Here is a 12,401-nt window from a genome sequence, read left to right on the forward strand (position 1 = left end):
ACAGTGGTTATTTCTTCACGGCTCCGGACTTGAGCTAAAAAAGTATTTTGCTTTCTTGAATATGAAAGACAAGCACTTTAAATTCCTACTCCCTTCTGGTCTTCCCTCAGACAAACCTGAAGGAGACACCATAGGGATTGTCCACATCTTCATTAGTGAAGGAAGGATTTTCAGCCAGTGTTGTAATTTAAGTCATCTAGCACCAATTACTGTGGGAGAAAAATAGCTCCAATTATTGCAATTTATTGTAAAAAGATTAATATAGGACATTTAAGGCATTCCGACAAGGTCAACAAAGGACGCAGGACAATAGTCATTAAATACGTCCTGTATATACAGGACGCCTGCAACTATCAGTGAAGTATTTCCCAAGTTTCTTGTACATGTCCCTGCAGAAACCGGTAGAGCCAGGATCTTAACAGTAAAGGTTATAGGGGTCTTCTGGGATCCTGTGAGCCTCTAACGCTCATGCTCTGCGCAGGGCTGGGTGCGCACTGCTATGCTAACCCGAGGCCGGCTAGGAATCTACCGGACGTCTGAAGGGTGGGTGCAGAATTGATGAGCAGGAGGCGGGAAGACACCCGTTCCGGAGAGTAGGGAAGCGAGCCGGGTGCGGAGGAGGAGCGCTGGACCCGGGAGCCGGAGCGGAAGACTTCGCTGGAGGCGTGGGCTGGCCCGGCGGGGCGAGGCGGGGCGGGGCGGGCAGAGCCGGAGGGGCGGGGCCGGGCTGGGAGAGGCTCCGCCCCCGGGCGCGTCAGTGTGCGTGGCCGGGGGGCGCCGCGCAGAGCCCCGCTTTATGATGTCGGGCTTGAGGACGAAGCAGGGCGGCGCTGTGGCAACCCTCACCCTGCGGACACGCGCTCCCAACATCCGGCCCGGCGGCGTCGCCGCTTAAGAAGTGGGGTCCCTGTGGCAGTGCGCCGACCCCCAACTCCAGCCGCTCCCGACGCCCCCATCCACTCTTGGTGCGCGCGCGCCCCTCCCCGCCCCCGCCCCCGCCCCCGCCGGGCCCCGCGCGCCGCGCCCCCTCCCACCCGGCACGCCCTGCCGCCCCGCCCGGCCGCAGCCAGCCTGGAGCCGCCCCGCGGGCCACAGAGACCCTCGCAGCGGCACCGTCCTCCTCCGCCGCCCGCCGCCGGCAGCCCGCCGCCATGGACGTGTACCCCCCGCGCCGGCTGGGGCTGCCCCGCGCTCGGTCCCCTGGCGGCTCCAGCCGCGGGTCACCGTCCGTCAGGTACGCGGGGCGAGGCAGCCGAGGGTCGGCCGGGCGGGGGATGCGGGCTGTCGGGGTCCAGCGACGCCTCTCGCCGCAGGGCGTGGTGCGACATGGCTTCCTCGGGATGGTTCTTTCCTGAACAGCTCAGGGAGAAATGTTTTCCCAGGAACGGCGCCCTCTGTAGAGGCCCCACAATGGCTCCCCTTTGGACAACCCTGCGACGGTTTCCCCACAATGGCTCCCAGACAGACAACCCTGCAACGGTTTCCCCACAATGGCTCCCCTACAGACACCCCTGCAACGGTTTCCCCACAGTGGCTCCCCTATAGACAACCCTGCAACGGTTTCCTCACAATGGCTCCCCTATAGACAACCCTGCAACGGTTTCCCCACAATGGCTCCCAGACAACCCTGCAACGGTTTCCCCACGGTGGCTCCCCGATAGACAACCCTGCAACGGTTTCCCCACAATGGCTCCCCTATGGACAACAGTTCTCTGTGAAGACCGTGTTATGACGTCCTCACCCCCATAGAACGTTTCTCCCAGGAAAGATTCTTCTACACAGAACCCCACAGAGGCTTCCCTATAAATGACTCACTCGCCTTCCCCATGGAATGTTTCCCCCAGAAACTGCTACCTCTAGAGAACTCACACCTCCACACACACAGTAGCTCCCTTGTGTAGAATCCCCAAGTGGATTACCTAGAAAGCCCCCTGTCGTGGGTCTCTAGAGCCTTTGCCCTTGACAACGGCTTGCTTAGAGTGTCCCCCGCCCCCTACGTACATAATGACAGCATCTCCCCTATTACGCGTATCCCCAGCTCCCCCTGCCTCAGCCTGCATCGCGACGCCCCCTCACTCCACAATAGGGAGCTCAGGTTGGGAGGAAGTAGAGGTATTAGGGACGCAGGAGGAAAAGCTGGGTAAATAGGGGAAAGAGGCTTAGAGCCCCCGAAAGCGGCGGGCGCCGGGCCCCTTACCGTAGAGACACAGTCCCAGGCTACCTCGCTATGGGGAGGGGGTGATCGTGGGGAGGGCTCCCCGCCCCCTTTAGATATAGGAAGATCCGTTTCCGATTTCTGTGCCCTATGCCTTTGGTGCTGACCTTGTTAGTCTGGGCATTGTTTGTGATGGAGCTGTTGTGGGGCGCCGGCGCAGTGTGGAGGTTGGAATGATGGAGGGGTTGCAGCAGAGACCTTTGAGAGGGAGAGGGAGAGAGAGAATGCGAGCCATGAGCTTTGGTACCTCTAAACTGTCATTAAAACAGGAGAGGGTTTTGTTGTTGTTTGCTTTTTCTTATTCTGGCCACATAGCAAAGCAAATGTTGTATTGTTCCCTTGAAAGGAGGTTGCCAGTCTACCTGTTAGAACAGCTTTTCTTATATTCTTGTTATGGTACTTAAGGCATATGTTTTAACTTTGCTTGCTGATCTGTTTTTTGGGGTTGTTTGCTTTAACTAGACCAAATTATTGCAGAACAAGAAACTGATTCTTAGAAACCTGTTTCTTTTTTACTTCCCTGCATTCCTTTCCACATCCCAGAGTCCAATATATGTTTGTTGAACAAATAAAGGATAGGGAAGATGGGAGGTAGATACCAATGAAACATTGCATTTAGGAGTCCTAAATTGCTTCGAAATCTGTCAAGTGACATTTTTGAACTCCTGCTCTGCCCTTCAATGTAATTCCTTGTGGGCTTTACAGTTCCAAGTTTAACTGCTTGTGGTAACCATCTCCAATCCTTTGCAACATTTCTGCCAGTTTCACTGTCTGAAGCAAAGTATTTGAATTTGTATAGCAAAGTATTTGAATTGCATAGGATACTTTAGAACAGCCATCCGTTAAATCTAGGCTCTATGTAGACTTGAGGTTTATCCCAGATCGTCTTGTGCTTAGGAGTTTGGATTTGAGTCTATTGAGACCTTTAGGGGGAAAAAAATCATCTCTACCTTAGAATCCGTCTCTTAACTGCTGCCTTTCTTGTTTTTAATAGCATGACCATGTGCTTTTTATTTATTCTTTTAAAGTAGTGATTCCATGTTAACAGAAGTATGCTGGCTCACTTTACTGATCATACCCGCACTCCAAATCCTCTATCAAGTGGTTTGAATGAAACTTGTTTGATTTCAGACAAGGAATAGTGCAAGGAACCGCAAGGCCTAGCTGCCCAATACCTTTGGTGAAAGAAATTTGCTGAAGGCTTCCCTCCTTTCCCCACTTCTACATGATTGAACGTGCTTTTCTTGCCCATTCAAGCCTTTCCCTTACTCTTGACATTGAATGTTTCTAGCACTTTCCTGTCACCCATATATGGCTTGGCTGCTGACTGCTGAGTGATGAAAGGGGCAAACCTAACTGGTGAAGTGACATTCCTAAGACCCATAGATAGTTCTGCAAGTGTATGGTTCTAGCACGGTAGTTCATTTTCACAGATGGAGAATGGAGATCAAGAATTAAAATGTTGTTGCTCAGAATTAGAGGCTTCTCTTTAAGTATGTGATAGTCATCAGTGTTACCAGGTATTTTTGGTTTCTGTCTCTTGAGCATGTAGTAGAATTGTACTTGCTTGCTTCTTTGAAGTTAGGTATGGCCTTGAGAGTTGCTTTTGGTCAGTGAAATGCGTGGGAATACTGTGTAGCCTTTCATGGTACAAGCTTCTGTTGTGTAGTTTTCCATTCTCTTTCCTTCTGTCATGGTAGCTGTTGGGGCTGCAAATGGCAGCCACCCATCAGTTGAGGCCCCAGAGTGAGCTTCCAGGTGACCTGTGCTTGACAGGTAGGTTGAGCAAGAAGTGAAACACCACTGGGATTTTGGAATTATTACCAAGGTATAAACTAACCTATCTGGACCAATGCTAAGGAACCAGTGGAAATCTAGCTGAAATATACTTTCCTACTTCAAAATGTTTTTCTGTAGAGGGATCTGTTCCTGCTTGGGACTTCTTTAATAGCTTAAATTTCACTGTTTCTTTATATAAATAATGCAACAAGTACTGTGTTAGGTGCTGTAGATTCAGATAAATACGGCAGTCCCCTGCCCTCAAATAACTCTTGTAAATGGGAAGAGACAATAACAGTAAAAATCATAATATAGAATGGTGAGATATAAGTACTGAGGAAGAAATAGGGCCGAAGGAACAATAACACAAGAAGGCCTAGTCGGTTTTTGCCTCAGCTGTTGAAAGAATGGAGTTGCCATTTATTAGTATTAAGAACACTAGAAGAAGAAAAGACAGCGTAGCAGTGTCTTCCAAGTTCTGAGAGAAAATGGTTTCCTACCTCCGAGGTGGGAGAATAATCGGAAATAGACATCGAAAGCTGAATGAGATTGTTGATAGTGTGGTGAGAACTAATAATCAGGCTGGGCACGGTGGCTCACACCTGTAATCCCAGCACTTTGAGAGGCCCAGGCGGATGGATCACCTGAGGTCAGTAGTTTGAGCGTGGTGGCGGGCGCCTGTAGTCCCAGCTACTCAGGAGGCTGAGACAGGAGAATGGCGTGGACCTGGGAGGCGGAGGTTGCAGTGAGCTGAGAACGCGCCACTGCACTCCAGCCTGGGCGACAGAACGAGACTCCTTCTCAAAAAAAAAAAAAAAATTAACTAGGCATGATAGTGGGCACCTGTAATCCCAGCTACTTGGGAGGCTGAGGCAGGAGAATCACCTGAACCCGGGAGGCGGAGGTTGCGGGGAGCCAAGATCGTGCCATTGCACTCCAGTCTGGGCAACAAGAGTGAAACTCCATGTCAAAAAAAAAAAGGACTAATAATCGACAATTAGATTCGATAATGTGGAGGTCACTAGTGACCTTGACAAGAACAGTTTTGGTGCAGTGGGTTCAAGAGAAAATGAAGCCGGTCACCTGTAAGTCAGCTACTTGGAAGACTGAGGTGGGAGGATCCCTTGAGTCCAGGAATTCAAGTCCAGTCTGGGCAACATAGCAAGACCCCTGTCTCTCAAAAAATAAATTGATTAATTTACAAAGGAGAAAATGAGAGGAGAATTGAAGACACTGAATATAGACAGTCATAGTGATATTCTTTTGAGGATGGTTATAAGGAGAGCAGAGTAATGGGGCTGTAGTTGGAAGATCATGAGGTTTGAGTTCTTTTTGTTTTTAGATGGGCAGACATTATAGTATGTTTGTAAATTGATGGGCTGATGCAGTAGGGAGGGACAATTGATGACTAAAGAGAAGAGACACTTGCAAGGGTGAAGTCCTTGAGTAGGTAAGGTGGAATGGGATCTAGTATGTAAATGGGGATGTTGGTCTCAAGTTAGATAGGAGCAATGCAGACACAATTCGTTGGTGGCAGATTATGTGAACCCAAATGCTGGTTGGTGAGAGAAAGTGGAAGTTCTCTTCTGATTACTTCTGTGTTCTCAGGTAAATAAGAAGGAAGGTCTTCAGCTAAAAATGAAGAGAGGTGTCGGATTCATCCAAGAGAATGGGGAAGAATGAGTTGAAAATAAGGAAAAGTTTTAGAATTTCCAGGCAGCACGTAATGCCCATTTGATGTCTGTAGTTATAAACCTAGGTGAGACCCTAGTTAGCATAGTTGTATGCTTTTCCTGCAGCTGCGTTGAGCTGCTTGGATGTGGGCAATGTGGAAGGGAATAGCTGAAGTAGGGTAAAGGACACCACCATTGGAAGTGGAGGAATCAAGGCACTGAGAGGTAAAGATCGTGGTGAATATTGAGATTATCATGAATTAACAGAATGACCTAGGGATCTTTAGATGTCGGTAACAGGGAGAGATAGCAAGTAGTTATTGTTTGAAGACATGAAGAAATGATAAAAAAAAAAAAAAAAAAAAACATTTCTTAGAACCAAAGGACATACATTTCCAGATTGAAAGGACTTGCCAAGAATCTAGCACAATAAATTTTAAAATATCCATGCCAATACCACATAATCTCACTCATATGTGGGTAGAATCTAAAAAAGTTGATCTTGGCCCTGGTGGGAGGATTGCTTGAGCCCATGAGTTTGAGACCAGTCTGGGTAACATGGCGAGACCCCATCTTTACAAAATTAAAAAAAAAAAAAATTAGCCAGGCTTGGTGGCATGCGCCTGTGATTCCAACTACTCAGGAGGCTGAGATGGGAGGATCTTTTGAGCCTAAGAGGTCAAGGCTACAGTGAGCTGTGTTCATGCCACTGCACTCCAGCCTGGGGAACAGAGCGAGGTCCTGGGTCAAGAAAAAAAAAAAAAAGTTGATCTTATACAAGTAGAGAGTAGAATAGTGATAGTTAGGGTATAGCGGGGATGGGGAGATGCTGTTTGAAGGATACATAATTACAGTTGGGTAGAGGAATAAGTTTAAGAGATCGGTTATACAACATGGTAACTGTAGTTAATGATGATATATTCTTGAAAAATGCAAACAGAGTGGATATTAAGTGTACTCATCACAAAAACAACTATGTGAGGTGATACATTTGTTAATTAGCTAGATTTAACTTTTCCGCAATGTATATATACTTCAAAACATCAGATACACATATACATACCTACAGTTTTACCTGTCAGTTTAAAATAAAGATACCCATGTCACGGCATAGCATCATGAAATTTTCTAGCACCATAAAGACAAAAGAATCTAGATAGGATCAGGAATCCTAGGATTCTAGCAGGATTGGAAGTTAGGAAGTAGTGGAGCAAAGAGTGCCTTTTGAAGGAAAATAGATTCCCACCCAGAATTCTGCACCCAGCCAAACTCTCAGGCAAGTGTAAGAAAGGATGAAGATATTTCACACATGTGAGTTCTCAAAATTTGACCTCCCATGCATGTTTTACGAAGAAGCTACTGGAGGATGTGCTCTAGCAAAACAATCTGATTAAGGATTTCCTATGCTGGGGTCCCTTCTACCATCTTCTATAGAAAGATTCTACGGATCTTCCTATATCGAAAGGGGGCGGGGAACCCTCCCCACGATCACCCCCTCCCCATACCAAGGTAGCTTGGGTGACATAGGTAGGATTTCTTTATTGTCAAGAGGGTCATGGGGAAGAACCTTCTTTATCACCCCTGGAAAGTACCAGGGGGCTGGGATTATTTTTAATTGCCATTTCCCACATTGTTTCCCTTGCTGCCTAGATTGGTGTCTGGCACGTAGAACTCGCTGAGTTTGAACTGCTAATGTTAGCTATTATGAAACACTGCTCCAATAATGATTTATTGAATGAATAGAGAATAATTACAGGTGAAGCTGTGGGCTATGTTAAATTTCATGGGTATTCAGAGAATGAAGAATCGTAGTTGTGAGCTAGGTGGTAAGAAAGTGGTTCATCGGCCGGGTGCTGTGGCTCATGTCTGTAATCCCAGCACTTGGGAGGCTGAGGTGGGTGGATCACCTGAGGTCAGGAGTTGAAGACCAGCCTGGCCTTGGAAAAACCCCATCTCTACTAAAAATACAAAAATTAGTCAGGCCTGGTGGCGGGTGCCTGTAATCCCAGCTACTGGGGAGGCTGAGGCAGGAGAATTGCTTGAACCCAAGAGGCAGAGGTTTCAGTGAGCTGAGATCGTGCCACTGCACTCCAGCCTGGGCAACGGAGTAAGACTCCGTCTCAAAAATTTTTTAAAAAAAAGGAAAGTGATTCATGATAGTGATGCTCTAGAGAAAGCACTTTAATTAAAGCCTCGCAGAGGTTAGTTATCTCTTCAGGTGTTAGCCAGCTGCCATTACCCCTGGTTCTCTTGGGGGATTTACAGATTTACAGAAGTAATAACTACAGTGCAGATGGTCACAGCCTTAAGAAAACTCAAAACACAAAGCAAGCCAATGCCCTGGAATACCTGAAAATGTGGAGCTTCAGCCTCCAGTTTACTTGGATGCTGGCCAGGAAGGCTTGGTGTGGTGCCTATAAAGGGTATGCTTACTTAGACTTGTATGGCTTTATTTCTCATCCAGGGTTAGAGGCCTATATAACTTCCTTTTCACTTGTATCTGTGATGGCAGTATACTGAGGACTCTTATTTAGTGAGTATTGTGGCATTAATAGTACATACTATCTTAACAGTGTTTCACAGCTTGTGGGGCCTTCTCTGAGGTTCTGACCTTTGGAGAGGGGAGTGAATGAGACACAAATGCCCTTTAAGTAACACAGCTTAAATTATTGTTTTTGCCATAAAATTTTTAAAAAAGAAAGAAAAGCGAAGCAGGGTTTGCAACTTGGATATTTAAAATTGTTATCTGTGATTTTTTGCTCTGTTTTGAAGAAAAGGCAGCTCGTTTGGCCTTCTTTTTGTTTTTAACTTTTAATTTTGAAGTAATTTTAGATTTATAGATGAATTTCAAATATGGTGCAGAGTGTTCCTATATACTCTTCATGCAGCTTCCCTTAATATTAAGATCTTACATATAACCCTTGTGCATTTATCAAAACTAAGAGATTAATATTGGTATAATAGATTTGTTTACTTAGTAAATTTTTGTTTACTTGGAGTTTACTACTCCAGCTTTTATTTGAATTTTCTCAGTTTTTCCACACATTCTTTTTCTGTTCCAGGATCCAACTCAGGATTTCACATTGCATTTAGATTTGGCATGTTTTTAGTGGTCAAATAAGTGAAGGAAAGGAATTGTGAATGCTTTGTGACTGAAGACCTGTGAAACTGACTTTACAAAGAACAGGTTCAGTAAGGAAATATTAAGAGAATGCCAGAGAAAAGGAAGAAAATGGAAAATAAAGTGTTGTATACACTAGAATATAGTGAACAAACTTCCAGATAACATTTTCCATTTGTGATGGGTAACATTTTCTGAAGTTCTGGAATTTAGTTTGTAGAGTGTCATGCATACCAATTCATGAAATGTGTGTAGACATGAGTTGCTATTGGACATGAGTTTTAACCATTTTAGAGAAGGTGGCCTATCAGGAACTAAGTTTGGCAGCTGGCAAGATGCTTAACAATAATGACTTTAAGAAGATGTCTGTCTAGTTCAAAGGCAGGCCAGTCCTGTTACAGAGTCATCAGGGAACCAGGCCTCTTCTATGTTTGTGTTCTGCTGTCTTTTAGCAGGTGGCTTCTATATTCACCGTAGCTCATGATCACAGAATGGCTATAGGAACTCCAGCCATTACGTCTGTCAGACAAGAAACGGAAACAGAAGGGGTTTCCTTCCTTGTTGAGTCAGTTCCCTTTAGAGAGCTGTCTTGGAAGCTTCTACTTGATGACTTCTGTGTATGTCTAACATTGATCAACTCTGGAGGCAAAGGACCTGGACCTATTGTTGCCCCAAATAAAGTTGTACTCTACTAAGAAAGAAGAGGAGAATGGATACGGATTAGTCAACTGTTTATTTTTACCAGGGAGGTAGCTGTGTGGAATGAAGTTTACATTGCTTAGGATTACTAATGGGTCTAGTAAGCTACATGAAAGTACTGGGAGAAAATTTAAATCATTGAATAATTCAATGATGCAAGCACATTTTTCAGGCATATCACATGTGTCTGTGTGTTTGTCCCTTCAGTTTGAGACACCTTATGGTCATCGGTCAACCATGTATTAGCTATGACAGCAGGAACATTGGCTAGCTTTTTTCCACTGCAGGTTATTCCTCCAGCAAAGACATCAGTGGGAAGTGTCATTTATTGCCTTACTGCACATCCCACCTTTTTGCCTTTTCTCCATATCTCTAGTTTTGCAAAGGGAGGTAAATGATTGCTGCGTTAATGCAGGGCCAGTTTTCTTAAACCCATAGCAGTCCTACAATGAGCTCTTTTTAATCAGCACCTAAAGTCTAGGTTAATGCCAATATGGCTTTTATTACTTGTGCTGTTGATTCCCAAACGCCACCAACATTTTATTGTGAAACATTTCAAAAGTACAGAAAAGTTTGAAGAATTGTTCAGTGAACATTTGTATATACCATACCTAGATTCTATACTTAATATATCTGCTATATATGCCTTATATAAGGCAGATCCTTTTCTCTATCCATCCAATTTTTTTTAATGCTTTTCAAAATAATGTGTAGACACCAGTATGGTTCAACCCTAAATACTTCCTGGGATTGATTTTATAGTAATGCTTTCCATTGCAAGTGACAGAAATCCAATTCAAAGGATTTAAGTAAAAAATGGAATGTATTGGCTTATTTGACTGGAAAGGATAGTGGGGAGATAGACTTATAGGAAGAGTTGCTGGAACTAGTGCCTTAGAGACTGGAGCCAAGACTCTGCTATCAGAACTGTTAACTCTGTCCATGCTGTCTCTCACCTGCTTCTCACTACCTGGTTGCGCATTCTTCTATGAATATATCTTCCCCAAGGCAGGGAAGATGATTATCGTAGCCCCAAACCACATTCTTCCTGCACCGTGATCCTGGAGGCCATTTCTCTTCTAGCTTTAGAGTGAGAGCCCTGGAAAGGACTCCACTTGACCTGACTTGCACCTGGATAAATCATGATGGGGCACTGGCCTGGAAGGGTCACAGAATGTATTACCAGGAGAGATAGAAATGGAAAGTGTGCTGAGTGGAGTATAGTCCTCAGAAAGCTTTCCCACTCATTCTCTGAGGCTGGCATAATCCTGGTACTTGATTAGGAAAGCACAAAGGAGAGCTACAAATACAAAAATCATAAGTAAAACAATAGTATATTGAATCTAGAAGTATGGTAAAACAACAGTACTACTTCATGCACACGTAGGCTTTGTCCAAGAAATGCAAGAATTGTTCATTATTAGGAAATCTATTAATGAAGTTAATAGACTGGTAGATGCTCCCCCCAAAAAAATCTGCTTAAAATTTAACACTCATTCCTGATTTAAACCGCTAATATAATAAGGTTCCAGCTAATGTAATAAGATAAGCAAAAGAAATAATCATCTATTGAGTGGATTATTACAGTAGACTCTTTTTTTTTTTTTTTTTTGGAGACAGGGTCTCACTCTGTCACCCAGGCTGGAGTGCAGTGTTGTGATCTCCACTCACAGCAACCTCTGCCTCCCAGGCTCAAGCAATCCTCCCAACTCAGCCTCCTGAGTAACTGGGACTACAGATGTGTGCCACCACACCTGGCTAATTTTTGTGTTTTTTGTAGAGACAGGATTTTGCCATGTTGCCCAGGCTGGTCTCAAACTCCTTGCCCTCCTTGACCTCCCCCAGTGCTGGGATTACAGGCATGAGCCACCATGCCTCTCCAGCAGTAGAGTCTTAATTGGTCTCTCAGGTTCAACTTTTATCCCCCTTCGGTCCGTTTTCAACACAGCAAATAGAGTGATATTATTAAAATGTACATCTTTTCTTATGTCATACCTCTTTTTGAAGCACTCTAAGCACTACAAGTAAAAGCTGAAATAATCAAGTACTAGACCTTAACTAATCTTCCCCACACACACATACTTTTTTTTTTCCTTTTCATCTGCTACTCTTTTCCTCACCTACTCTGCTCCAGCCACACAGGCTCAGTGACACTCCCTTCAGGGCCTTTTCCCTTGCTGCATAGCTTGTGCTCTCACTTCCTTTAGGTCTTTATGCAAAGGTACTCTTGATGAGGCCTTTCCTCATCTTTTAAACTGCACTCTACCCTCCTCTTAGGACTCACAACCTCCCACTTATCACCATATGACAAGTATGTTTTACTTACTTATTTAGTTTGTCTCTCCTCCCTCACGCCTTCCTCCCTTAAAATTAAGTTCTGGTTGTGTTTCAAGGATTTTTTGTCCTTTTGTTCATTGCTAAATCCCCCGTGCTCTGAACAGTGCCTGGCACACAGTAGGTGCTCAATAAAAAGTTGATGAATTAATGAGTTGAAATAAAAACTGTAAATAAATTGTAAATAAAAAAAGAGAGAAAACTGCTCTGATTTACTAACCAGAAAACTTAAGACAATAGACAAAACTGTTAGGACTAATTAGAGTTTAGCAAGTTCTTTAAAAAAAAAATGCAACGGACTCTGTTTTCGTCTGTTTTCATGCTGCTGATAGACATACCTGAGACTGGGCAATTTACAAAAGAAAGAGGTTTATTGGACTCACAGTTCCACATGACTGAGGAGACCTCACAATCATGGCAGAAGGTGAAAGGCACATCCTACATGGCAGCAGACAAGAGAAGAGAGCTTGTGCAGGGAAACTCCCATTTTTAAAACCATCAGATCTCATGGGACTTATTCACTATTACGGGAACAGCACAGGGAAGAACCCACTCCCATGATTCAATTACCTCCCACCAG

General features: G+C 44.6%; 1 protein-coding gene across 5 annotated transcripts in view; it reads left to right on the plus strand.

Annotated features, from left to right (window-relative positions):
• Positions 1–823: 823 nt before the first annotated feature.
• Positions 824–12,401, plus strand: part of DNAAF9 (dynein axonemal assembly factor 9) — a 164,671-nt gene continuing 153,093 nt past the window's right edge. For 3 of the 5 annotated variants that reach the window (XM_077948979.1, XM_077948978.1, XM_077948980.1), the window contains exon 1: positions 1,033–1,234. In XM_077948979.1, the coding sequence (XP_077805105.1) occupies positions 1,152–1,234 (83 nt within the window). In that variant the 5' untranslated portion in view covers positions 1,033–1,151. 5 annotated transcript variants of the gene reach the window in all.

The sequence above is a fragment of the Macaca mulatta genome, chromosome 10, assembly GCF_049350105.2.
Source record: "Macaca mulatta isolate MMU2019108-1 chromosome 10, T2T-MMU8v2.0, whole genome shotgun sequence".
Lineage (NCBI taxonomy): Eukaryota > Metazoa > Chordata > Mammalia > Primates > Cercopithecidae > Macaca > Macaca mulatta.